The sequence below is a fragment of the Oryzias latipes genome, chromosome 11 (assembly GCF_002234675.1).
Source record: "Oryzias latipes chromosome 11, ASM223467v1".
NCBI lineage: Eukaryota > Metazoa > Chordata > Actinopteri > Beloniformes > Adrianichthyidae > Oryzias > Oryzias latipes.
This window is the reverse complement of record NC_019869.2, coordinates 20535575-20561809: the sequence shown is the minus strand read 5'-3', so window position 1 is coordinate 20561809 and position 26235 is coordinate 20535575. Positions and strand designations below refer to the sequence as shown.

Below are 26235 nucleotides of genomic sequence, written 5' to 3'. Positions count from 1 at the left end.
TTTCCAACTTGTTTTAAGAAGGAAATAAACGTACAAAAAACACATTTCTGGCTTTGTTATGAAAAAAATCAGATGGAGGCGCCGTTAGTCCTTTAGTTCCTCTTTTTCTTAATAAATGTTGATTTTACAGAATGCTGCTGAGAGACATTTTGCGTTGACTTTCCAGTATTTTTCTGATAATGAAGTATGAAAATGAAAACAAAAACAGGAGTTTTTGGGTGCAATAAAGAATTGTTAATAAGATGTTTTGCTACAATAATCTATAACGTTTTTTAAAAAGTTTTATTTTAAAGTTACAATTTACATTTTTTTTCATTTAAATTAAAAAATTGTTATATAATGGCAAACTAAAGGTTTTTGTTGTTTGGAAAAAGTGGACATATCAAATTAATGATTTTTTTCTATGTTCTTTATAAAGTCCATCTTTTATTTTCTGATTAGTTTACAGATGTGATGGATTAAATTAAGTTTTAAAAGTACAAACATGTAATGAAAACATTTTAACTGATGGATTTTTCTTGGGAATGACTCGGCTACTTGTTGCATGAGTCTGCAGAAATCAGAAATCTTAGAGGTGACATTAAAACTCAAGGACAGCCCTGCAGTGTCAGAGTGAAGTGCCGCTCGGAAGGAAGAATCCAGCAAACCCGTCCAGGTTCAGTCTTCTGATCTGCAGATGCCCAGCAAAGCCTGCTGATGCTCCCCTTTGAATTGTTTCTGTAAAATCAAAGCACAGAGTACGGTCGGTTTCCTTACTAAAAAAAAAAAAGCACAGTGATGCCTCTAAATGTGCTGAAACAGCAGGAAGAGGGAACCTGCAGAGTCGAGTACAGAGAGTTCCCCGTCAGCTTCAGGAAGGCGGCTCGGATGCACAGCAGGTCCTCCTCACTGTGAGACACCATGATCCCGTGTACCAGTGATGTCTGCCGCAGAGGTAGAACTCCTGAGTAACTTTTCAAAAAATGTCCATCTGAATCTACGCTCAGAACACCCTCAGCAACGCACATTCAAGCAACCGCTTACAATGAAAAGTTTGGGTCAACTTTTGTCTTCAAAAGTGGCTACACAAGTTTCTATGACCGTTCTTGGGCTTCAAGTACAAACCGGGTGGCCGAACTGTGGTCTGTACGCAGCAGGAATTCTATGAAACCAAGTCTTTCATATCGGAATAGAGCTGTGAGAGAAAAATTCATGAGATTTGCACCCATTTCGCACCAACAACTAGGCGGCGGACCACTAAACCTGCCCCTCCCTGCTTGTCCAGTGTGAACACCATAGACTAAATAGGCCTTCAAGAACGCCTGAATGTAGCTTTATGTGAATCAAAAACAACATGAACTTACAATCTGTATCGGGGAGTTAAAGTTTATTTCCAACCTTTAGCATTTGTCAGTAGTTGTTCAATCTCGGGAGCGGTCTCTGTGGAGGTTTTTTGGGGCACTTTAGCGTCTCATGGTTTGTACACAGTGGGAACGTGATGGACGTTCAAGAATGCACTAATCAGGCATTCTTGAACATACAGTGAGTGTTCAAACTGGATTGTTGCTGTCAGATACTAGTGCATGTACTAACAGTTAGAAGAGGCTTGGTGTGAAATGTCAAAGAGGTGCAAATCTCATGAATCCTGCTTCAGACTTTTTTCCCCCCAGCTCTCTGAAAGATTTGATGTCATAGAATTCTGTCCAGACACAAACTGCAATCATTGATTTCTCCTCCATGATCAGTTTTTAAACAGTTTAAACAGTTGAGAAGATGAGTTGAAAGAGCACAAGCTGTCCTTTTGTACATGTGATTCAATGGGAGATAAAGAGAAGATCTATCAGCAGATGCAAAGATCTTCTTACCTTCATGGTGCTCAGCCTCTTGGCGAGGTAGACCTCCGGACTCTGGATGCATTGAACTATCCCAAAACAAAGACGAGGCGACGTCAGAGCCGCTCCGACACGTCCAAGAGCCTTCACACGCCGCGCTTACCTAAAACCTTCAAACCCATCTGAAAGTCTCCACTGAAACGTTTGTCCAACATCTGCTCCAGCGCCTGTCCGAGCTGCAGCTCCAGTCCTATCAGCACTGTCCAAAAACAGCCCGTCAGCACGGTTCGTACTGCAGCAGCCGTCGGCTCCACGTGCCAAAGACTCACCGTTCTCCAGGTGTGCCGAGCTTCTCGAGGTCATGATCTCAATCCACGGCGCTGCGTTGGCCTTTTTACCATCTAGAGACGCAGCGAGAGCCTGCAGCGGCAGAAGACGTTCACAGAGACCTGAGGTCAGCAGCTACAAAGGGGGAAAAACAACCTAAAAGCTGAAGTGAAAAATGATACCTCAACATCTCTCTGGACCACAGCAGGGGAGTCACCTTTCTGTTGAGACAAGAGTTTGACAACATGTTGAGTGAGATCTGCGAGTCTGATGGATGGATGGACAAACGACTATAAACATGAAAGAGTTTAGTTTTGACTACAAACCCCACATGAAATGAAAGTTTTCTTTTGGCCACAGTCTCACCATGATGGTGGGGCTGTGGCTGTCCTGCTGCACATGTGGTGCAAAGATCTCCTTACCTTCATGGCGCTGAGCCTCTTGGTGAGCACCATGAAGGTAAGGATGGCTGTAAACCAGAAATGGAATTAGCTTGATGGTTATTGGTGGATCAGTGAGTGAAGAAACTAAATTAGTTAGTAAAGGGTTCCAATCCCAGACTAGATAGTTATGTGTCCTTAATTCAACCCAACACTGAGTCCAATTAGAATAGAATAGAAGGTTCATTAATCCCAAAGGAAATTCCAAAAGTGGCCAACTGCTTGTCTTAACCACACAAGCTCATCTGAAAAATAAAAAATAAAATAAAAAAAAAGAATAAAACCATAAAACATACAAAGATTAACATTTATTAATTAAAAATACAATAAATCCATAAAATTTTCAAAATTTAAAATTCAATTCTTTTGGTCCTCTGTCAGGGAGTTGTATTATCTTCTAGAACGAGGGACAAAAGACTTCCTCAGTCTGTGGAGCAGCGCTGGGACAGTAGTCTGAACACGCTCACTACGGCCAGTTCTGGTCCAGCCACGGAACTCGCCTTTTGGCCGGTGGACGTCCTTCCTGCTGGCGCTGCATCAGCACACAGCAGACTGATAAAACGTTGCAGCAGTTTGGAGCAGATGTTAAATGAGCGCAGCCTACAAAGGAAGTACAGCCTGGACTGGCTCTTCTGGTAAAGGTGGTCTGTATTGGTGTTCCAGTCCAGCTTGGTGCCCAACACGACCCCTATGTACTTGTAGGACTGTATGTGGGCTGAGGCTTTCTTCTCAAGTCCAGAACCATTTGTTTGGTCCTTTTGGACTTTCAGCTGGAACTGATTCTTCCTGCTCCAGGCCACAAAGTCCTCCACAAGCCTCCCCCTCCTCTCCCCCTTTGATGCAGGCCACGGTGATGGTATTGTCTGACAGTTTCTGCACATGGCCGGTCGAGGTGTTTTGACGGAAGACAGTCGTATACAGCATGAACAGAGCAGAAGACGGTACAGCTGAGCCTGTTGGGTAAGTAGTCCATGATCCAGGACTACAAACAAGAATGGCTCCAGGTGAGCTTCTCCTGCGGTATGTGAGGTTTATTGTATTAGGAGAAGTCAAAAAACAGCACAGCCACCCTCATCCAGGTATTAGAAAGTGCGATGTAACAAATAGAGGAAAGTGTCCTCTTCCCCCACTCTCTCCCTGTATGTGAACTTCAGCTTTTCCTGGTCATCCTGCACCAGGATTGTAAAATAATAATCTAAAATTGTAAAATAATCTAATAAATAAATACATTCTAACAAAGCCATTTCCCAACAAAAAATAACTGAACTAGTCCAGCATTGGCGACCACCTGGACTGATCCTCGATTGTTCCTCCTTGTTCTCATAAAGATCAATCATTGGTTGAACCCCTGTAGGTGAAACCAGAGTTCTGTGGCATGTCAGGATCAAGAACCTTCCACAAGTATTTCCTCCGCAGTTCATCTGCTCTCCACTCCCCTCTGTGTTTGTGATGCTCATCTACAAGATGCCTGAATCTCTTCAAGAGTGACCAACGGGCATAAATTGTAGTTTCTTAACCTTCCTTGACATAACGGGAGGCTTTTAGCTTAAAAGTCAGAGATGAAGTCTAAACACTAAACACATTGATTTGAATGAGGTCAGGACCCACGTCTGAACTGAATATGGGTGATGAGGAATATCTAAAAAAAAAAACAGGCTGACTTTTGGATTTGTTTTTGGAAAGTTGAGAAGAAAGAGGAGTCCAGTTTACCTTCAGCAGAGCCACAACCAGCTTAGCAAAGTCCCCACTGGTTTCTCCTCTCAGCTCCTTCTCCAGATCTTTCTTAAACCCTGAGAATGGACAGAAAAACAGGATGGGATGGAGCTGCCACGCCCCAAACCAGAGGACAAACATCTCGTCGCTGCAGCTCACGTTGTTGGAAGGCGTTATTGATTTGTTGAAGCTGCTCTTTTGATCGAGTACTCAAAATCTCCATAAGCGTTTCCTCATCCGTTCCCAGACCCTACGCAAACACATGCGGCGGGTGTTAACCCAATTCAGGCTTCCATGTGCGATTGCTTTAAGAGGATGGAGACCCACCACCATGGCGTCCTGCAGACGTTGAGCGTCAAAATGCTCTGGCAGCATCAGCAGCTGCAGCAGGAGATTCTCCAAGTCTCCTGACAAAGCCTTCTTCAGGCATGCAATCAGGTCCTGAAACGACACAGCAGACACTATGAGCACGCTGGATCTTTTGGGACGTTCACACACCTCCTGAGTCAATGGACATTAACCCTTTAACACCGGAGATGTCGCCAGTGATACCTCAGACTGCGGACTCATATCCAAAAATGCCTAAGCCCGGCAACCTAAGTAACCCTTGTGCTATCCTAGGCACTTTAACACTGGGAGTTGGGTCATCTAGACCCACTAGACAGTGCTCTGAACCTTTTTTCTTCAATGATTTGTGATCTTCACTGGTGTCCATGGATTACATGAAATCCTCTTCCCCTTTATCCACCTTTGTCATGGTAGGAATAACACGTCAATAAGGGTGGGGTCATAGGATAGCAAAAGGGATACAAGTTTTCAAGTTTGGCAGCCGGCATTTGTAGTTGGGAGGCGGCAGACGCATTATTGTTCGCTACGTGTTGACCACAGAGGTTTCAATTAAACAGCACGCGACGAGGGCTGCTAACATGAGCTAGGGGCCCGGCAATGACCGGACGTCAATCTGGTGATCCCGGCCACCGTGGGTCCAAATGGGGAGACGGCATTGATGCGGGACAAAACTCATCAATGTGTCAATTTGTAAATTGACAAGATTATAAATTGAGTTGAGAATGACCAGTGGTGCAGAATGGTCCACTTATTATATATCCCTGGGCTACAAGGTAACAAGAAAGTATGATTTTCTCAGAAAACATGTTCATTCACCTTTGATTTTAGTAAATCATAGTTTTTTTTTCAAAAGCTGCGATTGCACACCAAATGCGATTAAATTTGCTGGTCGCCACCCGTCCAAAAATGTGTGTGCCTCATTTAAAAAACTTTGCGTAGGATTTGCGTCAGAAGTTGCTGTGTTTGCTGTGACGGTCTCTTCAACACCTCTAATAAATATGCACAGTTGTATTTATCTATGTGTCAGTGCTTTCATCAATAGCGAGCAAAAAGTCTCCTCAGAGATGTGATCTGCAATCGTAATCCTTGACAGACTCATGTTGGCAAAGGTCGACTGCTGTTTGGGGCACAAGACTTCTACAGCCTTAAGCATTTTTTCATAAGTACACCGTCCGAAAATTGTTTAGATTTTTGCTCCAACTTGTTTGCAATAAAGTATCTGTCACTTCTCCATCACTGACGTCACGGCTGCAGTAAATGCAGACGGTTGATTTTCAATCCAGTTCATAGTTGGTAAATCTTTATATTCTCTTAACTGCAAACGGTTAAACTTTTCTTTATGGTGAGTCTCATAGTGGTGCTGAATGCAATATTTGTTGGGCGCTGCGACCTGTTGATGACAAACCAAGCATGCAGGTTTCGCATTCAGCTCAGTGAACAAATAAAACTCTTTCGATTTTTCCTGGAAAGCTCTTCAACCTTTTTTTCTTTTTGTCAACATTTTGGTCATTAGGGGGTCACTACTGATCATTCTTATAGCAACAGAACAGCGCAGGGAACCAAACTACTGCTTACCCAGACGCAGAGCTGTTAGGTTTCCTTTTGGCACGTGGGGAGCTATGCTGTATCACCTGTTTGGCTTTTCTTTGCTCCCCCTAGTGGCGGAATTGCGAATTTTGATCATTTCTTTAAAAAAAAAAAAATCATACCTCGCCACAGGAATGGACTAGAAATGTGCTTGGTTTTAAAAATCCTTATGATTTTTAATCTTCATGTGTGGGCCGGACTAAACCACCGGGCGGGCCGGATATGACCCGCCAGGTGGTTTGACACCCCTGGTTTCTACCTTAAATAACTTGCACTAGAAAAAAAATTTCCTTACTGAATAATAGCGGTTTATTTCTCTACTTTGGCCTCTTGGAACCAGCGGGTACTTCCTGTTTGATGCGCCAGGGGCCAGGTGGGTCTCTCAGTCCAGGGGCCTCATTTATAAAGCTTTGCGTAGGATTTGCGTCAGAAGTGGCGTACGGATGAAACATAGGACGTGCGTACGCAAAGAAATATTCGGATTTATAAAACCGTGCGCACGCACATCCTACGCATCTTTCCCTTAATAAATCACAACCGATTCTAAATGCAGCGCAGCTTTTTGCGGCTTCATGACACGCCCATAGTTGTCCATAAATAGTCCGTGAAACGCCCACAAATTAATATTCATGGCTTGCTAAATCATGGCAAACACCGAGAGGAAATAAAAAAAACGTATCTTCACTCAATGTGAAGTAGAAGTTATTGTTGGCGAGGTGGAAAAGAGGAGAAAAGTGTTGTTTGGAGGGCACAGTGTGGGCATTACAGTGCCGAAAAGGCACGTGAGCGGCAAACGGCTACAGCGCTCCATGGGGGGGGGGGGGGGGGGGGGGGGGCAGATGCATGCGCCGGGGGGACCGGAGCGCCAGATGCACCGGGTGACACGCGTGGTTCCTCCGAGTGCTCCTCTGTAACGCCGGGCCCAAAAGCCCGCAGAGGTTCAACAGGACGGCTGGAGGAAGTCAGAACCGGCTCATAAGCCACTTGTCCTCTTTTGCCAGCAAGTCTTGTTGCTGTCTAAAGATGCGTTCACTCCGAATTCATCCATTTGCCACATCTTCTAAGAGTGCAAGATCAGCCATTGTGCGTCATTACGCATTGTGATGGGGCATTTTATTTCCATCCATTTAATTGCATCTGACAAGCTGCAGATGTCGGTAATAATCGACGTGGAAATGGGAAATTGTTCAGCGCAAATGTAATTTCTTGTTGCTTTCTGAATGGTGAGACATACGCCATACATTGTTTTATCAAAAATAAAACAAACTAAAGGCATATGCATGAATACCATAATTCCATAGCTTATGAAGAAATGTTTTACTATGAAAACAACTTTCCCCAATGGACAATTAGTACGTCTGTCCGCACGCCCGCATCTATATCTGCTCCGCCAGACGGACACACTGACGAGAATATCAGTTTTGTAAATTATTTCGTTCTGTTAACTATATTATTTATGAGGATGAATTGCACAACATGCCAATATTGCAGAACATATTTCACTTTTCTTTTTGCAAATGTGTTCATTTGAATTTCTGTTGTAATTTTCGTTTGATTTTTTTTTGTTTGTTTCACTGCTGATCGATCAAACGGGTGTTCGTGTAGGCTGTTAATTGTAAGACTTGCTTTGTGAAGTCTTCATGTTATTTCTGAGAGGCAGTATTGTCATTTTCACTTTCATCTGTTTCTTCCATCTGCCGACGGTGTCGCCGTTTCTCATTTCACCCGTTTTTGTGCGTACGCCTGGGTCAGAGCTTGCGTGAAGGACCGCACATTTTCCCGTCAAGTTTGCTTTTTATAAATCTCAACTATTGCGTAGAGAGTGGCGTACGCCTTCTTTTGTGCGTACGCAACGTTTATAAATGAGGCCCCAGCTCTTTTTTACAGTCAATTATCAAGCCCCAATGACAATATGCAGCTCAGAGCTTATTGGATTCCACAAACCTTGTGATGGTCTTAACACTGGGAGTTGGGTCATCTAGACCCACTAGACAGTGCGCTGAACCTTTTTTCTTCAATGATTTGTGATCTTCACTGGTGTCCATGGATAACATGAAATCTTTCCACATTTGTCATGGTAGGGGGGACACGTCAATGTAAGGGTGAGGTCATCTAAGATAGCACAAGGGTTAAAGGGAACCAAACAACGGCTCCTAAACTGTGGAACGCTCTGCCTCTGTCCTCTTCTGTGTGGACTCCCCTTTTTATCTCGGGAAACTTTCAGTTAAATGTGCTGTGACTTTGTACTTTTATGTTTTATCCCATTTATAATGTGTTTTTTTGTTGAGCACTTCATGATTATCTCTTGGAGAAGTGCTGTGAATATTTTTTGTCATCTCCTTTGAGGCTTCTCTTGCTTTTTGACACGAGAAGCTTTTGAGGCATGGAGAGACTAGACCGCCTGACCACAACCCAGTTCCTTCTCCACCCAAAAGGTAGTTTCACTTATGTTTACTTAGCAAACAGGAGAGCGATCCCATTTAGCACAGCAGGCTTTACCTTGTTTGTCATCTTCTTGTATTCCACGGCGATGACTTGCCTCTGGGCGTTGTTTCGGTTGGTCAGAAGGTTCACCAGCGTTCCTGCGTCTGAGCAAAGTTCACAGCTGATGAGGACAGAGATAAGCACGGCGGGGCGGAGATCAGCTCTGCGGGACGCACCTTTACAGTCCAGAGCTGCCTGGATCTCCATCGCGTCTTGGTCGGGGTGGAAGTTGGAGAAGGGTCGGACGGTTCCGAGGGTCCCCCACCACATGTCCTGAGGGGGAGACGCAAGGAAAGAAAGGGGAGGAGCAATCACACACACGCTGACGGTGCCGTGAAGGAGGAAATGTGTCGGTTTGACTCTAAAGAATGTCAGATATGCGTCCCACTGATGATCCAGGGTGAAGAACGAGCAGCTTTTTGACATTTGACCTCTGCTCGCTTCGTCACAAAGAGATCATCTTTGTTTTGTTTTTTTAACAAAATGATGCTGTGAGGACTCACATCTGAGGAGTAGTGAAGTGGCTTCATGGCTCAGAGTCTGACAGATGAATGACAAACAAAAAAATCCCCACGGATTAATAAATAGAATAAACACAACAGTTTTCCTCTTTAAACAAACCATCACTTAAACAAATGTAACAAAGAGGGTTTCCTTACCTTGATGAAATCCCCAAAGCTCTTATAGTCTCTCTTTTAGAAACTCTTCTAAACACTGCAGCTTCTACACACCTGCTCCAGACACGCCCGCCTCCTTCTAGAGAAAACAACAGACCAATCAGAGCACAGCACTCCCACAGCCAAGTCACCCTATTGGTTCCTGTAGGAATCCAGCCCGCCCAGTTTGTTAGCACAGAGAAAAGCGAGTGAGATATTTTCAAAAAAGTAAAGATATCAGGGAAGAAGTGATGCTGAGTCAAACAAAGATGGCTTCCTCCATGAAGGGGAGGGTCTGATGTTATCTTCATAAAGCAGACAAACAGGGACTTTAAAAAACTCATCAGTCAACATTCTGCTCATGTCTGAGCAATGGAAAGGATGTTTTCACTCACGCTGTTTCCATGAAGAAAACAAGTCACAGTTATGAGGAACAGTTGTGTTGGACCTCATACCTGAGATATTACACATGGTTTCATGCAGACCAGCGATGATTATTGTTTGTCTTTAACTTTCAATTAAACAAAAAAAAGAAATACAGTCAGGACCATAAATATTTGGACAGAGACACATTTGTTCTAATTTAGTTTTTTAGTACATTACCACAGTGAGTTTTAAATGAAACAACCCAGATGCCATTGAAGTGCAGACTTTCAGATTTTATTCCATGGGTTGAACAAAAAGATTGCATAAAAATGTGAAAAACTAAATCCTTTTTTTAAACACAATCCCTTCATTTCATGGGCTCATATGTAATTGGACAATTGACTTCCATGTTCCATGTTCCCTTGTTATGTCATTATGAGTGAAGCAGGTAAAAGGCCTGGAGTTGATTAGAGGACTCGTGCTTGTATTTGGAAGATTTTGCTGTGAACAGACAACATGCGGTCAAAGGAGCTCTCCATGCAGGTGAAAGGAGCCATCAGTAAGCTGAGCTCATGAGACAGGTCTTAAGAATGGTGGTTCACTGAAACTGAAGCTCCTGACCTCACAGGTTCAACAGAACGAAAACAAAAAGTAAAATAGATTTCCAGCCTTCATTGAAACCATCTTCAGCAGATGAGGTCCTTAAAAGGAAATTTTCAACAAATGTTTCAAATGAAAGCATTTGATTTGAAATTCACAAATCAAATCTAAATAAAATTTGCAGAAGCTCTAGTACAAGTCAAGAAAAATCAAAAGCCTAAATGTAATTCCATATAGCATCCACCAGGGGTCAGTGTTGCACCATACATGTTGTACAGAGCCATATGCAAAACTCTTAACCCTTGTACTATCCTAGGCACTTTAACATTGGGAGTTGGGTCATCTAGACCCACTAGACAGTGCGCTGAACCTTTTTTCTTCAATGATTTGTGATCTTCACTGGTGTCCATGGATTACATGAAATCTTTCCACCTTTATCCACCTTTGTCATGGTAGGGAGAACACGTCAATGTAAGGGTGGGGTCATCTAAGATAGCACAAGGGTTAAAATGTTTATCCTATGAAATTTCATATTAAAAACCAATAAAAACCTAAATCATGTTTTAAATAATGGAAAATATAAACTATATATGGGCTGCACGGTGGCGCAGGGGGTAACGCTCTTGCCTCACAGCAAGAAGGCCCCCGATTCAAGTCCTGGCTGGGGGACATGAAAAACACATCAATGGGGGACCTTTCTGTGTGGAGTTTGCATGTTCTCTCCATGTATGCGTGGGTTCTCTCCGTGATCTCCAGCTTCCTCCCACTGTCCAAAAACATGCTTTATAGGTTAATTGGCAACTCACACTCCATAGGTGTGAATGTGAGAGTGAATCAGTGTGTGATTGAGGACATTCTACCCTGCGACAGACTGGCGACCAGTCCAGGGTGTCCCCTGACTTTGCCCACAAGTGGGCGGGATAGGCTCCGGCAGCCCCGTGACCCCGAAAGGGACTAAACGGAATAGAAAATTAAAAAAACAAAAACTATATATATCAAATTCTTTACACTAGATGTCAGTACCACAGCACTAAAATAGCTGCTTCACTGGAGGTTATTGTCCGTAGCAACTATTCAGTTCTTTTCAAGACTCAAGCTAAAGGGTTATTAGCCTTTACATTTTTGTACTTACATTTTCATGCAAATTTTCTATTTTTCCTTAGCAACTCGTGTTACTCTTCTCATCCCACATTATCAACAGTGAATATGAATTTAGGGTTTGAGCTTTTTGAACTGATCTGATTGTGTAAAGACTATAGGGACTCAATAAGGAAGATTTTCAAATAAAAAATAAGACAATAAATGCATAATAAAAGAAGCCAACATTACAAAGCAGATCGAACAAGTTAACCAATATGGCTGAGTTAAAAACAATCCTTTTATTGGTGTAAATGAATCATTTGGTGCAACAGCAAACACTGATTTAGAAATCTTATTCATTCATTATCCCTTAAAAACATATTTTTGTACTTTTGGGACAGATACATGAAGTTTTGTTGGCTTCACATGTTAGATGTACAGGTTTACTGTTGTCAGGTCAGCCGTTTAGTCTGAACGGAACCTAAAACATGACAGGAGTGTTGAAAATGGTGAATGATGTGTTTGATTGTTGAAAGAGAAAAAATGTACAGACATAAAACCGTTTTTGGATGTTTTGTAAAGGTAGAGGTCGTGTCTGCAACTTTTTTTAAATCACTTTTGTGTGGAAAAAGACAAGTGATTGTTTGTTTCTTTAAATAAGGAAGGCAAAATTTTGCTGGCTTCATTGACTTGAATTGTGTTCCTTTGCCTCGAGAACAATTCATCTGTCGCCATGGCACCAAGGTGAAAATGTGACCCTCCACCGTCATGTGGTTTTCTTAAACTAAATCTTGGATTTGCTTTTGCACTTCACTGGTTCAGTCGTCTGCTTCATCTCCTTCCCCTCATCCTCAGTCCTTCCAGCTGATCCCCAAAGTCTCGGCGATGAAGGAGAAGATGTGCGTCTCCTCCAGGATGGCTTTGGTGGTGGGCTTTCCCGCCCCGTGCCCGCTGCGGGTGTCCACCCTCACCATGAGCGGCTGCTTTTGCTGGGGGCTGCTGCCCACGCCGTGCTGCAGGGCGGCGCAGAACTTCAGCGTGTGCAGGGGCACCACGCGGTCGTCGTGATCCGCCGTCAGGAGCAGGACGGCCGGGTAGGGCGGGCCGGTGTAGGGGGGCGGGGGAAGATTATGGAGAGGAGAATACCTGCAAGAGGACAACAAAGACCAGAGAATGAGGGAAAAGGCCCGTCCTGAGGTCCAGCTTCACTGAAAAACGGTGTCTGTACTTAATGAGCCACTGGAACTGCTTGGAGTCGTCGGAGCAGCCGTAATCGGTGGTCCAGGCGTGGCCAATGGTGAACTTGTGGAATTTCAGCATGTCCATCACACCCACCTCTGCCACAACGCAGCCGAACAGGTCCGGGCGCTGGATCATGCAGGCGGCTGTGGACCAGGACAAGAGGTCAGCCAACAGAAGAGCCTCAAACATGACGTGACGTGTAAAAGAAACTAAAGAATAAAGAAAATAAGAACAGTCTGATAATTAAAAGAAAAAGGAAAGACATTTTTAACAAGCTAGATATTTTGGTGAGTGACTTGTTTTCACCACGCTCTCCAACTCGTCATTGTTTAGGCGCACATGGGCAGAGGAGGAGGAGGAGGCTTGAAGGAAACATCTTTGTTGTTGTTCCAGCAGCGTTTCATTAAGTTTGTAGCATGATCCCGTTATGGAATAGCTATGGCTCTGCTGTTTCTGCATTGCTATATTTATTTGGGGTGATGTTGCTGCAGCTGTGTTGTGAGTTTGCCTTTTTTTGTTTACAGTGCGTTAAGTTCTCTCAACCGCCATAAAACGGCGTGGTTCATCACTAATAAGAACAACAGGGGTGTACTTTCCTTTGAGGACGACAGATGGGAGCCTGTGTTTTCCTTTTCTGATGTTTTCAATAAGAAATCACTATGATAAAATCATCCTTAAATATATCCAATCATCCCCTTCACTACTTTTCCTTGTGCATTTAGATATTTTCCTATAAATTCAACAGCCTGTTCCATATGGAGGAGGCATCCTCACCCACAAGGAGGCCTCCATTGGACGCCCCGTTTATGGCGAGGCGGCTGGCGGTGGTGTACTTCTCCTTGATCAGGTATTCGGCGGCGCACTGGAAGTCATCAAAGCAGTTCTGTTTGTTCTCCAGCGTTCCGGCTGCAGACACACACCAGTCAAGAAATAGGCGGCTGGCATCAACATGGACCAGTGAAGAAAAGGCTAGATCAGTCAGGTACCTTTGTGCCAGGTGAGGCCGTACTCCCCTCCGCCTCTGATGTTGGCAACAGCCAGGATCCCTCCAAGGTGCCTCACAAACAGCAGATAGGCAACGCTGAACACACACACACACACAAAAAGATGAACACCAGCCCACAGCATGACAGTACCACCTCTGTGCTGGACAGTGGCCTCACTTGTAATACGGCTGTATGGAAGCCTCAAAGCCTCCGTATCCGTACAGGAAGACCGGATTGGTCCCATCTCTCTTCAGGTCCTTGGAGTGAACCAGAAACATGGGGATGCTGGTTCCATCTTTGCTGGGATAGAAAACCTGCAAACGTGGATTATAAAAGGGCACAGAAAGTGTACTCAGATATTCTTGATCGACTAAACTCGCAGGACAAGGTGGAGGACGAACAATAAAACTTGGACCAGGCTCCACGTTGGAGCCAGATATCCTCAGAAAGCAGTGATTGGTCCGAGTCAACATTTCTAAGACAACCACTCTCGCCAATAAGGAGTAAGCTTCTTGAAAGGCCACACCCCTACCACTTAAAGTGGCCTCGGGAGACACTGTCAATCAAGCATTTTGAATGTTTGACATATGTATATGTCAAAAAATTGTATTGAAGCATCTGATTAGTCGGTTCAGCAAGAACATTAAAAACAGGAAATAGTGGCGTCTTCTCCCAACAGTGGGGGAGCCTGGTCGGCTCCATGTTTTCCATGCTCGTCAGGGACCCCCACTTCTCTTGGACCCCTTCGTCTTGGGCAGGGGGTGGTGGCCCCTGCCTTGCTCTCTACTGAAGTCCCCGCAGGGTAAATGGGTGGTTGCCTGGAGCATAGGGCGGGTCTCCCCGGTGCGCACCTGGGGTTGGGATGGGGGTGGGTGTGCTCAGTTCTCTCGGGTCGTGGTGGTGGGCTGCTAATCTGTGGTGGTGGTGGGAGGAGGGTCTTGTGCTGGGCCCCGTGTCGAAGCAGGATTGCTGTTGTCTGGTTGGGTTGGGGCTCAAATTCTCCATGACCCTATGCCTCCTGCTCTCTGGCGCCGAGGACCCCTGTGGCAGTTCTGCTGGCCCTGATCTGGGTGTCCGATGTTGGCCGGCGGATTTTTTGGATCTGCGATCCTGCGCAGGTTTCCTTCCGAGTGGCTGCCACTGCTGCTTCGGCTGGGGTCTTGGTCTGGGGATGGCGGGTCCTCTACCTCCTTTCAAAGTCTATCATCCACCACAGTAGAACATGACCGTTCACCTGAGCACAGGTGCCAGCTCACCTTTGCACTGATTGATAAGCTTTACATATGTTGTGTGCATAGATATGTGCATGTGAGCTGTACTGGTATTGTGTACGTGTTGATATGGATGTGTGTTGAGGTGTGTTTGTAATATTTAGACAAACATCTATACCTGACGGCAATGATGATTAACCTCCGGAAACTTGTTGTGTTGTGTTTCTATCCCCCTACTTCTTTACTCATCCTCTAACTTCTTTAACACCCCCCCTTTTTTCTATCTCCTTTCTCTTTAGTACCTTTATCCCACATCTCTGACATCCCACTCTCTTCTCTTTTCTGTTTGGTCCAACAAAAATGTAAACAAAAATTATTGTACATAGTTAAAGTTTAGCCCCAAATAGAAAAGGGGTTTATTCAAATATACACCTCCTGTGTCAGATGATTCGTAACCCCCTAATGTAAAAGTAAAACACGAGGCCTTATTTGTTTGCTCAGCTGTTGGACAAGTTAGAAAAAACAAACAAATACACCAAGAATGGTTAGTCTGCCAATTATCATGACCAATAGCTGTTTATTTCTCAAAAGAAGTCGATGGGATTTTGGCTTCTTGGAGCCATCGGGCACTACCTAATTGGAACCTGAGGGGGGGAAGGGGAAATATAGTCTAGATCTCATGCAAACCAATAGTGCCGGATTCAAAAGGAAGGTCATCGCTCTGCAAAAGCAGCAACTTTTGCTCAACAGGATATCATAGTATTTTAGCCTGCCCTCTCTGTGATTATACTCCACCCTTTTATCGTAGGCCTTTTGAGTATTTTGTATTGTGTTATACACTGTGTTTGGAATTAATTTGTTATCTAATACTGATTTTACAGTTGACTCCTTTGATCATCGGCCAACAGTGCATTACCACGGACGCCCCGCTTCGGTATTCTTATTTTTGTTATGTTACCACTTCTTTCCCGCGGGTTGTAACATTTCCCCACTAGAGTACAGCCAGTCCTTCTTTACCTGCGCGTCTCCTCCTTTCAGTAGTCATGATCTCAGCGTTTTAGATTGCATTCTTAGATGTAACCAGACATCCTCGTCTTAGTCAGACGGTTTCTACTGAATGACTCTTTTTTTTTTTTTTTTAAAAGGGTCTGACAGTAATTGGGTCTGGTGAGATCATCAGGCAGGTCTGGGCAGTTTTGTTTCATTTTTAACTGAATTCAGTTATTGTGTGTGTTTTTATTTTGCCTCAGCTTATCTTGTTTGATGATTTATATCACCAAAGTGGTTTGTTCACTTGGCTCCTTCCTTTCAGGTTCGTGTGTCTTCTGCATTCTCTCTTCCCACCATTGTTACCATGTGTATTCCCATTGTAGCTCTGACGCTTAGTCAAACAATTAGCTGGCATGTAAAAGTAAGTGAGTTGTTCACCTCACACAACAAATCGTAAACGAGGTTCATTAGGTGCTACTGTTTGAAGGGAAATGGCGTCTATTTGCCACATCTCTTTAAACGTGGTGTTTATTGGAAACAGGTACCAAAAAGAGGCAGTTCATTATATAGGTTATGACTTCTTACACTATATTCATACTTTTCTCTCTGGTCCTCAACATCTTCATCTCCCCGTTTCTTACCCAACCTTTCCCATCAATCCAGCCAGAGTTCATGGCAATAACCGCCAGAGACTCTGATCTCACCTGTGTGGTCTGGAAGTCTTCTTGCTTGATGCCCTTCACCTCCACCTCCCGGAAGACTTTGGGCTCGGGGTTTGGCTCGCTCAGGTCGCAGTGGTAAATGATGCCTGGTTCCCACAGAAGACATGTGTTCATTTGTGATATCTTCCAGAAGCGAGCAGACGGTGCGTTTGCAGAGGCGAGGTTACCGGGCGTCGTGAAGGACGTAAACTTGTAGAAGAAGTCCGAGTGCTTCTTCTTGCAGCTCACTCCGGCCACGGTGCCCACATCGAGAGGCAGATCTCGGATCAGCCGACCGCTCGACAGCTCATACAGCTGCAGGATGTCCTTCACATCGTGGACATAGTTGACCAGCAGGTGACGCTGATTGACACAAGAGACAAATCCTACAGAAGAGAAAGAGATGTGTCTATTCTGCTTTTTTGCATAAATGGCATTTTAAAACTTGCCCCAATGCCTCCATTTTTCTATTCATCCAAGTAGTGGCTGCAGTGCTCACCAGGAGCCAGAAGAGGGCGGCCAGCACTCTGGATGGTTCTCAGGATCATTTTTGACTTTGTTTATATGGATGACAAGACCACCCAGAGCTTGGAGAGCAGCCAAGTTCTGCCTCATATGTGGGTGAAACAAGAGCTCACAAAAAAGATGTTGGATGGATGTTACCACAGCAACCACATAGTTGGTGTCAGTTCAGATGTTTGCAGATGATATTTTCATAACATCTAATCTTACATGTTTTTGTGACACTAACTGATTTTATACTGTTGAAACTGGGACAGAACATCTATTGTCAGTGTATTTTAGCCTAAAGCAGTGTTTCATTGTTTTCAAGTGATTTTTATTTTTTATTTTAACCCCTTAATATCCTCCCCAGCACTAAGCACGTCAGCCACCCAGATCAAGGCCGGAAGGACCGTCACAGGTGCCCCCAACTTCAGAGAGTGCATGCCTCATCTTAGCCAGAGAACAGCCCTCTTGGCACAACCCACGCTAATGTGTGTGTGTGTGATTTGACACTTTTAGCTTTTTAGAAACACTAATATCAGGTTTTTTCTGTTTTTTTTTGTTTTATTTCTTCCTTACAATTAATTAATGAGTTAATTTTGTTAATTTTGATTGATGAGTCAATTTTCTTTTCTTTTTTTAAGGCATTTTCAGCTCGACTTAGGAATCAGACTTTTTTTCCAGATAATTATTACAGCATAGTATCTAGTCGATTGGCAATCACATGTACATTTGTTCATGATTATTTCTTCTTTTTTAGTCAGAGTCTGACACTTTCTCTGGTTCATAGGTTTTAACCTGTATACTAACTTCCTACCATTGGCAATGAAACGCCATAAACATTCAATTTAAATTGATAGCTAATTGTTTTCATGAGTAAAACCTTTCAGGTGGCAGTGAAGATGTGGGTGGGTTTGTGGAGTTTGCTTTGTTGTGTTTCACCAACAGAAACGGTGATGTGCACAGAGGCGGATCATAAAAATAACGTTCTCGTTTCCAGTTACCATCATTCAAGTGAATCACAGAGTTCGAGCGAAGCGCTTCAAAGGCACGTTTCACTTTTTGATGAGCCTTCCAAAGGACAAAGCTTTCCAATCACAGACACACGACTTCCCAGTTTTTGTGGTCAAATGTCGTCAAAACACCAAGACAGAAAATTCAGAGGAAATAAAGGGCTTTTGCAACATTTAAAAACTGTGAAATGTGAAACTGCGGTTCCTAAATGAGCCTTTCCAGCACATCCTGAAAGTTCTGGCGGTTTTGCAACCTGTGACTGCCAACACTCCAAAGCCACTTAGTACCATTCCAACAGTCCTCACCCAAGACGTCCTTATCATGCTGCGGGATCAGGGTGGTCCAGTGCTGCCGGTCTGGGTTCTGGATGTCGATGTTTATGAGGCGGTACCGAGGGGCGTCCAGGTTGGAGCGGAAGGAGAAAACACTTCCTTCATTGGTGATGTACGAGTACTGAGCCTCAAAGTTGTCCACGAGTTTGACCCACGGGAGCAGACCTGCAGGACAGGAGGGACCCAAAGACTTCCTTCAGACTCAAGTCAAGAACCACACAGCAGCTGCTGGCAACACCCCAACCTATCACCCATCCATAAACTCATGCAACAATGAATTCAAAGCTCTTGGGAAGTTCCATTGTTCTGCTCAAGTGCCAAAACTTGTAATAATAACAGTAATTTTGTTATTGTTTTGGGATTTTTACATAAACCCTTTAAAGTTCATCTGCTTCCTCCCAAACAGTTTTTACAGCTCTGTTCACAGTAGCTGGTTTAGGGGGCGGAGTCAAACATTAGATGCATCTTTAAAACCAATTTCAACAACAGTTGAGAAAGAAATGAATGGCAATATTCGACCAAGGGATGATTATTTAACCCTTTAACACCGGAGCCATCACCGTTGACAGGAATCAAACACACGGTCCTTGAAATACTGCAAGTCTTTGACCGTTTGTAATTCCAAAGGAATTGAAGGGTTACATATCTGTGCAAAGGTGCTTTTTCCAGCGTCCAGAATCCAATGGAATTATGTGAATTGTGCAAATGGTCAAAGATTCACAATACTTATATGAGAGACAACACTGCAACTCCAGTGTAATCTGTGATTTCATTGTCACAAGCACACTTCAGAGCATTATGTCTGACCCATCACAGCCAACTTGAATGCCTTTTTAAGAAAAATTTCGGTTAATAACAATAGATGCCTCTGAGTTTCTCCTTGTTGGGATTAATAAAGTTTTCATTCATTCATTCATTCATTCATTCATTCATTCATTCATTCATTTATGACTAGACTCTGCAGGACACCTGCTCTGAACTCCTTCTGGCCAACTGCCAGCATATTAAAACTCCATGTGTGAAGGTGCAAAGAAGTGTAAAGGTAAAGACTATTGCATAAAATTCTAACTTGCTGCATGTGAAGGTTGGTTAGCTTACAAGATCCTGTAAAAGCATCACCTGAACCACCTGGGATGGAACGTGTTACCAAAAACACACCAAAAAAAAGCCTGTTCACATGACCACAGAAATCGGACTATCCGATTTTTGAAATGCGATCATCGGAATATCCTGGTCCACGTGTTCTAGTCGGGAGTTTTTTTTTAGGGGATGTTCGTACGGAATGACAAAGGTTTTAAACTTCCTGTTCCTTTCAAAACTTCTGCTGGTCTGTACTAAGTTAACATGGAATTTGGTTTGCTAATGTAGACACGAATCTGGCTGCACAAACGACAACATGCTCCTCTAAATGTACAAGAAGAGGAGGAATGGCCGGTCGTCTCAGTTCCAATGGATCCAAAGTCTTTGACATTTGGTTCCCTTGTTTTGTTTTCACGTGTGAGGAGATGCACAAGAGACGATACACGCCTGGAAATACCAACTTATCAGGAAGTCATCAACAAGTTTTGATGCAATTTCTCATTATTGGATAACTGTCGTTTTCAGAAATGCAATAATAGAGTATCCCGTTGACATGGCCACTTCAAAAACTGGACAACCAAAGGTATCAGGTAATGATTGGACATCTGCTCCACATGTAAACGGGGTTCACGCTGATGACCAGAACTGAAGTTATACCCAAGAGGACGTGGAGATTACAGGTTGTGGTAACAAACAGACCTTTGATCCCATCAGGCAGCTGCTGTAGGTCGCAGTACCACAGCTGGTTGACTGGCTCACAGCCTTCTGTGATGGACAGGACAGCGTAACGGCCATCGTCCGATATCTGCCCACAGATGTTTAGACACATGAATAGCAACTGCCTTCCAAAAGATAAAAGAACCACCACCAGATGATGATGAAATCTGGACTCAGCTGATGCTGCACACTTACGGTTACTGAACTGTGCCACTTGGGATGATCTGGAAACTCTGCCACCAGGACGTCTGCAGATTGCTCAGTGCCAATCACGTGGTAGTAGAGCTTCTGGTTGATGTTGGTGGTGGTCTCTGTGCCTTCAGAGACACAAGATGTTTCAAACGTTTACTGGTGTCACATCAGCACAGTTTGAAACTTCTCTGCTAGTCTAAGAATTTGGAGTATCTGTAAACATCAGGTCTAGCATTAATTTATATTAATATAAAAACTTTAAAATAACCCTCAATGACTTGTTAGTTGCACCACTCAAAAAACGGTTGATTTTACCGGCAGCCTCCATTTGGTTGATGAGAATATAACAAGAACATTTTTTGCATTTCTGAAGATCATGAGCCAACTCTTGTTCTACTGCTCAGCAGTTACTGCAACTAGCATGGTGACATAACTTTTATCGTTAACATTTCTCTATAGTTATGAGGATGTGTGTTCTGACTGCAAAGAATTATAGCAAACTAATAATAAAAGTAAAACAATACCGTCCTTTCCCTTAATCGTGACTGAGCCAGAACAATATTGAACATGTCCGTCTCTGTCATCATCCTGAAGCCTTGTGCAATAATAATATACATTGCTATACTTAATCTGCCACAATTATCTCCTAACGCCAATAGGTTTACTGGCAAAAGCCATAATAATGATCTTGTACAGCAAAACTATTCTCCAAATTTCAATGAGTTGCTGTGTCTCATCCTCATGGTTGCATCATTTCTACTCCGTTTAAATCCCGTAATGCCCGGCTATGGTGGCAGTTTTCCTTCAGTTGTTCCACTCCAAAGACGGATTGTTTTCAGACTGAGGAATCTCAAAGCGAACCGGAGCTCCGTCAGATAGGAAGATGAACAAAGAGCGGTCAGAAAGCGCTTCTCGGTGCCGGACCAGGGTCCGCTTAGGTGTAATCAGACTGAAAATTTGTTCCACAAAAAGAAAAAAAGGAACTCTGGTTCACTTAAGGCGGACCAAATGTGTCCAGTCTGAAGACACCCTTAAGAGTTTAGATATTTTATGACAGCTCAGGGTGTATTCATCATTACAGTTTCAGTATAGCCTATGCAGTCTGAATCTTGCTGCTCTCACAGCTATTTATGACTGTGATCTCTATGGTCCTAACCATCTGTTTTGCCGTCCTGACGGGGGTAAGAGTTGTAAAAGATTCCTTTGGCGTCGTGGGTCCAGGCCAGGCAGCTGAATTTGACCCTATCCAGCACGTCAGGCAGCTTCGTGAGGTCATCCGCCCTCATAAAATGGACGGTCACCCAGTCGGAGCCGCTGCTGCTCAAACCGTATGCAAAGTACTGGCAGTCCTCAGACAGACGGCCCACTGGACGGAGGACACGAGGAGAGGAGGAGGTTAGTTTGCTCGAGCAGATGACTTCGCTCCAGCTTCAGTGTGTTTTGCCTAACTCTTCAAAGCCACTGTTCCATCGTCAGACAGCTTATTTGGATCAAAGAATACAGTGGCAGGAGCGTCCAGTGCGCCCTGCACATAAAGCACATCCTGGTTCTGCAGGCCTTCGTTGTGAAAATAAAAATACCTGAAAAACAAAGCAGGAGCTCAGATGTGTGCTGGGCTCATCAGGACGGCTCCTGTGTCCGCTCGGACCGTACCTGGTCCCCCGTTTGTAGGGGCAGCTGTATTTGGGATGGTCATAGAGCTCAGTCAGCCGCTTGTGGAACTGGGGACGGACCGCACACCCCTCCAGGTACGGCATCGTCAGTTTGTTCTGCGCCTCGACAAACGCCTTCGCAGCAACAGGAAACAGTTCAAATCTCATGAAGGTTCCTGCACCTTTGCGCGGGAATCGTAACGCACCTTTGTTTCTGCACCATCAGGGTCTTCAAGCCATGCGTATGAATCACAGATTTGAGTTCCGTGGTAATCATCCACCTGATGAGAGATGTGCGTGCAGCAAAGAAACAAACAAACAAATTTCTTTCAGTCAAACTGGATTTTCTGGAAAGACCTTTATCTTTCAGCACAAGCCTTTTTCTGCAGAAGTTGAATCTGCTTCGTCTGAACTTTTGGCCACAGCTAGAATGCTCGCCACCCGCTTTCACAACACTTCCTCCATAACCTGGAGGATGCAAAAGCTTTACAAACAAATGCACCCTCAGAAGCAGAACCTTCTCAAGTTTTTCCACAGACGGCAAATGAAGAACTCAAAGTCTTTAATAATGAATGAAAAACGAAACTCAATTAATATGGCGATACAGCTATGATCTAAGGGATAAAGCCCTCAAGGCGTTCGTGATCATAAATGAATGGGGTGGGTTAAGGAATGATTGCATGGGACTTAAGGTTAACTGTGGAATAAAGTTTGTCAATGTGTATTACGGTATTCATAAGAATTTGTGGTTTGATCGCTCAGAAAAGTGTTCCTACTATCAGCAACGGGGAGGAGAAAGGCTGCAGGGTTGCTCTGCACAAAAGGTTCCGCCCAGAACTCAAAGGCGAATTTCTAATGAACTCCTGCCGCTCGGCAGAAATTATGTCCTGGAAAACGACACAAGTCTTTTGATTTGGATCCTAAAACGGCATAATCATAACTAAAACACAACTGGCAATGCTTTCACAAATGGTCAAAAGATTATCGGAGTGGGACTTTTAGTGCAAGACAGAAAACAAAGTTCAATAATAGCAGAAAAAGGCAGAAAAACCTCAAACAATAATAGCTAAATTTGCTATATTTGAGTCTATTCTTTAGTTGCAAATTCTGTTTAAATTTAGCGCTAAACCTACAACCAAAACAAAGACATTGCTCTGAGCAAAGTACTCAAAAAAGCTTATGGGAAGATGTTTTAAGGGGTAATATCTGTAAAAACTGGAGAGTTTACCAAGTGACACAGCAAGTATTTGAAGTGCAGCTATTTTAACCCTTGTGCTATCTCAGGCACTTTGACATTGGGAGTTGGGTCATCTAGACCCACTAGACAGTGCTCTGAACCTTTTTTCATTAATGATTTGTGATCCTCACTGGTGTCCATGGATTACATGAAATCTTTCCACCTTTATCCACCTTCGTCATGGTAAGGATAACATGTTAATGTAAGGGTGGGGTCATCTAAGATAGCACAAGGGTTGAGCCTCATATTTTCAGCAATGAAAATGTGCGACCAAGAACATTTTCAGTATTGGAGAAATCAAGTTTAAATATGTTGTGCAAATAGTTACTTTAATTCAAAATCTTCACGTACGTCTTGTAAGACATTTAAATGCTATGTTAAAAAAGATTTTGAATAGCTGTTCTTGATTGTTGACTTTTATCAGTTATTTAAAGTTTACAAGCTCCTGAACCTGATAGGAATCTATGTCATTTACATTTGGTGTAGACAGCAGGTTCATCTTTGCCTCATAGTTAAGGTTTGAATCATTGGAATGTCAAAGTTAAGGGGCTGGAATGCCTAAATTATATGGTAAATATGAGTTAACCTGCTAATTTAGATGCTTTGAAAGAATTACAAGAAAGTCTGGATCCTCAGGTGGGGGGGAAAAGAGATGAAGTGGGAATTTATGGGGAGAGCGGCAGGAATGCCGGGAGAAAATCTGTTTGAACTTATGTTCGACCACTGCCGGTGGGGGGCGTGGCCAAAGTGCTCCTGATAATTATTAGTGAAATCAATAGACTGGTATGTAAATGTAAAATCAGATTACTCGGAACCCAAACCAGGATTTTTAAAACTCATACATATTGTGTCGCTTCAAATCCCCCTTCTGAACTTCTGAACTTCCCGCCCGCCCCACGTGCGCTCGTCTTGCTCAAGCTCCGGACCGGCACGCGGGCAGCGCACTCACCTTGCTGTCGTCTCTGCGGGCGGCGGGATACGTGAACACCATGGCGGCAGCGTTTTACAGAACCGAGCCGAGCTGAGAGAGTCCACGGATTCAGAAGAGTTCCGGGTGAAAGCGAAAGTAAACATTCAGAACGTCTTTTTTTTTTAAACTTTATTGCACAAAACGGAAGTCCATTACAAAACAGAATTTTACCGAATAGACTTCAAATATGTCAAGGGAGCATACATATTACATGTATTTTACACAAAATCATTCAACATACAGCTTCCTGATTCAGGCTTTTAGAGATGGTACTGAGATAGATCTCAATTTGTTTGGTTAATATGGGGGGTAGGGGGAATATAGAAGATGAAGAGAATTTGCATTTATGAATATAAAATTGGCCAAATATAACATTCAGAACGTCCATACACTGCTTCTTCAAACGTTTGACGTCTTCCTGTGCTAGCTGCCCAATGAAAGCCAATCAGAAGTCGTGCTCTAGAGACAAGCACACATAACGAGGGTTTTAATTTGGTCCAAGCGGAAATAAAAATCAAGTGAACTATAAATGAAAATAAAAACAAATACTGTAGAAAAAATGAATAATACTGATGAAATCTTAATGATGAACTCTGCTTACTAAATATTCCTTTGAGTCTTGGACTGAAGAGAACCAGCGCTTAGCCAAGCAAACAGAAATTAGTACACCTGAAGTGGAGCTTTTTAAGTATACTTAAGTATAAGTAGCAGTGGTACAGCTAGAACACTTTATGTGGGGACAGAAGGGGGGGAAGTGAGATCAGCTGAGTCATTACAAATGAAAGTATCAAATGTATATTTCAGTGTTATTATTGATATTGTTAAAACAGCAGTTCCTTTTAGCTTGTGTGATATTACTAATGCTTAAAGAAGCTTGTATTGATGATTTGCTAATCCTTGTCAAAAAAGATACTTGTATGGACTAAAAATTGGAGTGGTAAGTGTTTGTGTGTGTAAATGTGTGTGTGTGTGGGGGGGGGGGGGGGGGGCAGCTGCCCTACTGTAGCTCCACCCCTGAGTATCAGTACAGGATGTACACTATAGATGTATCATCAGATTTTGAGTGTAAACCTCCTTCCATCATCAAGGACATTGAAAATGAACATGGCTGGGTCTCTCAGCATTACAACAACAATAATACGCTGCCAAGGTTACGGGGGAGTGGCTTCGTAAGAAGCATTTGAAGCATCTGGAGTGGACTAGCCAGTCTTCAGATCTCAACCACATAGAAAATCATTGGAGGGAGTTGAAAGTCTGTGTTGCCCAGCAACAGCCCTAAAACATCACTGCTGTAGAGGAGATCTGCATGGAGGAATGGGGCAAAATATCAGCAACAGTTTGTGAAAACCCTGTGAAGACTTATAGAAAGTATTTCACTGCTGTCATTGCCAACAAAGGGTATGTAACAAAGTATTAAGTTGAACTTATTATATGCTTATTTTCCACCATAATTTATAAATAAACTCTTTAAAAATCTGACAATAGGATTTTTTGGATTTTTTTTTCTCATTTAGTCTCTCATAGTTGAGGTTTATCTATGATAAAAAATTACAGGCCTCAATTATGTTTTTAAGATGAAGAACTTGCACAGTTGGTGGCTGAATAAATACTTTTTTCCCCACTGTACATGTAGTTTAGTGTAAAATACTAACTGACTACTTATTCAGACTAAATTTAAACATTTTAATGAAGATATAAAGAAAGTATGTAGAAAGTAAACTTCAATTATATTATAGACTTAGTACACTTAAATAGACTAGGGCTGACAAACTGCCATTGGCATTACTTTATATTTACAGGTAAATATCCTATGTAGTACTTTTGTATCTGAAATTAGCAATAGTTATCAGCTGTGTCGAAGGCAACAATTCTTCTGGAATGTGATGGGATTAGTACTATTTTCTCAATGGTTAAAAAAAGTAGGTTTTGTCTTGTGATTTGGTGCTTTCATTTGTTTTTGTAATGGTTGTGAAATCTCGTGAGACAAATGAGTGA

The 26235-nt window shown here is 43.2% G+C and overlaps 2 protein-coding genes across 3 annotated transcripts; both read right to left on the bottom strand.

Moving 5' to 3' along the window:
- Positions 1 to 211: 211 nt before the first annotated feature.
- LOC101168473 (annexin A2) lies at positions 212 to 9463 on the bottom strand. Its single transcript, XM_004074152.4, has 13 exons — positions 9370 to 9463; positions 9214 to 9250; positions 8887 to 8983; positions 8726 to 8814; positions 4619 to 4732; positions 4451 to 4541; positions 4289 to 4368; positions 2321 to 2359; positions 2141 to 2231; positions 1975 to 2070; positions 1845 to 1900; positions 816 to 923; positions 212 to 717 (listed from the first exon to the last, which is right to left on the bottom strand). The coding sequence occupies exons 2-13, from the start codon at positions 9238 to 9240 to the stop codon at positions 658 to 660; spliced, it is 948 nt and encodes a 315-aa protein (XP_004074200.1). The 5' UTR covers positions 9241 to 9250; positions 9370 to 9463; the 3' UTR covers positions 212 to 657.
- Positions 9464 to 11688: 2225 nt separating this feature from the next.
- LOC101168224 (prolyl endopeptidase-like) lies at positions 11689 to 24354 on the bottom strand. 2 transcript variants are annotated; one of them, XM_004074151.3, is made up of 15 exons: positions 24220 to 24354; positions 22240 to 22314; positions 22035 to 22168; positions 21831 to 21961; positions 21538 to 21747; positions 20385 to 20506; positions 20172 to 20277; positions 18366 to 18557; positions 16731 to 16928; positions 16546 to 16649; positions 13818 to 13954; positions 13641 to 13735; positions 13429 to 13560; positions 12641 to 12797; positions 11689 to 12558 (listed from the first exon to the last, which is right to left on the bottom strand). In XM_004074151.3, the coding sequence occupies exons 1-15, from the start codon at positions 24259 to 24261 to the stop codon at positions 12264 to 12266; spliced, it is 2130 nt and encodes a 709-aa protein (XP_004074199.1). In that variant the 5' UTR covers positions 24262 to 24354; the 3' UTR covers positions 11689 to 12263. The 2 variants fall into 2 exon arrangements, with proteins under 2 accessions (XP_004074199.1, XP_011479445.1); XM_011481143.2 differs by lacking the exon at positions 13429 to 13560.
- Between the last annotated feature and the right edge of the window lie 1881 nt (positions 24355 to 26235).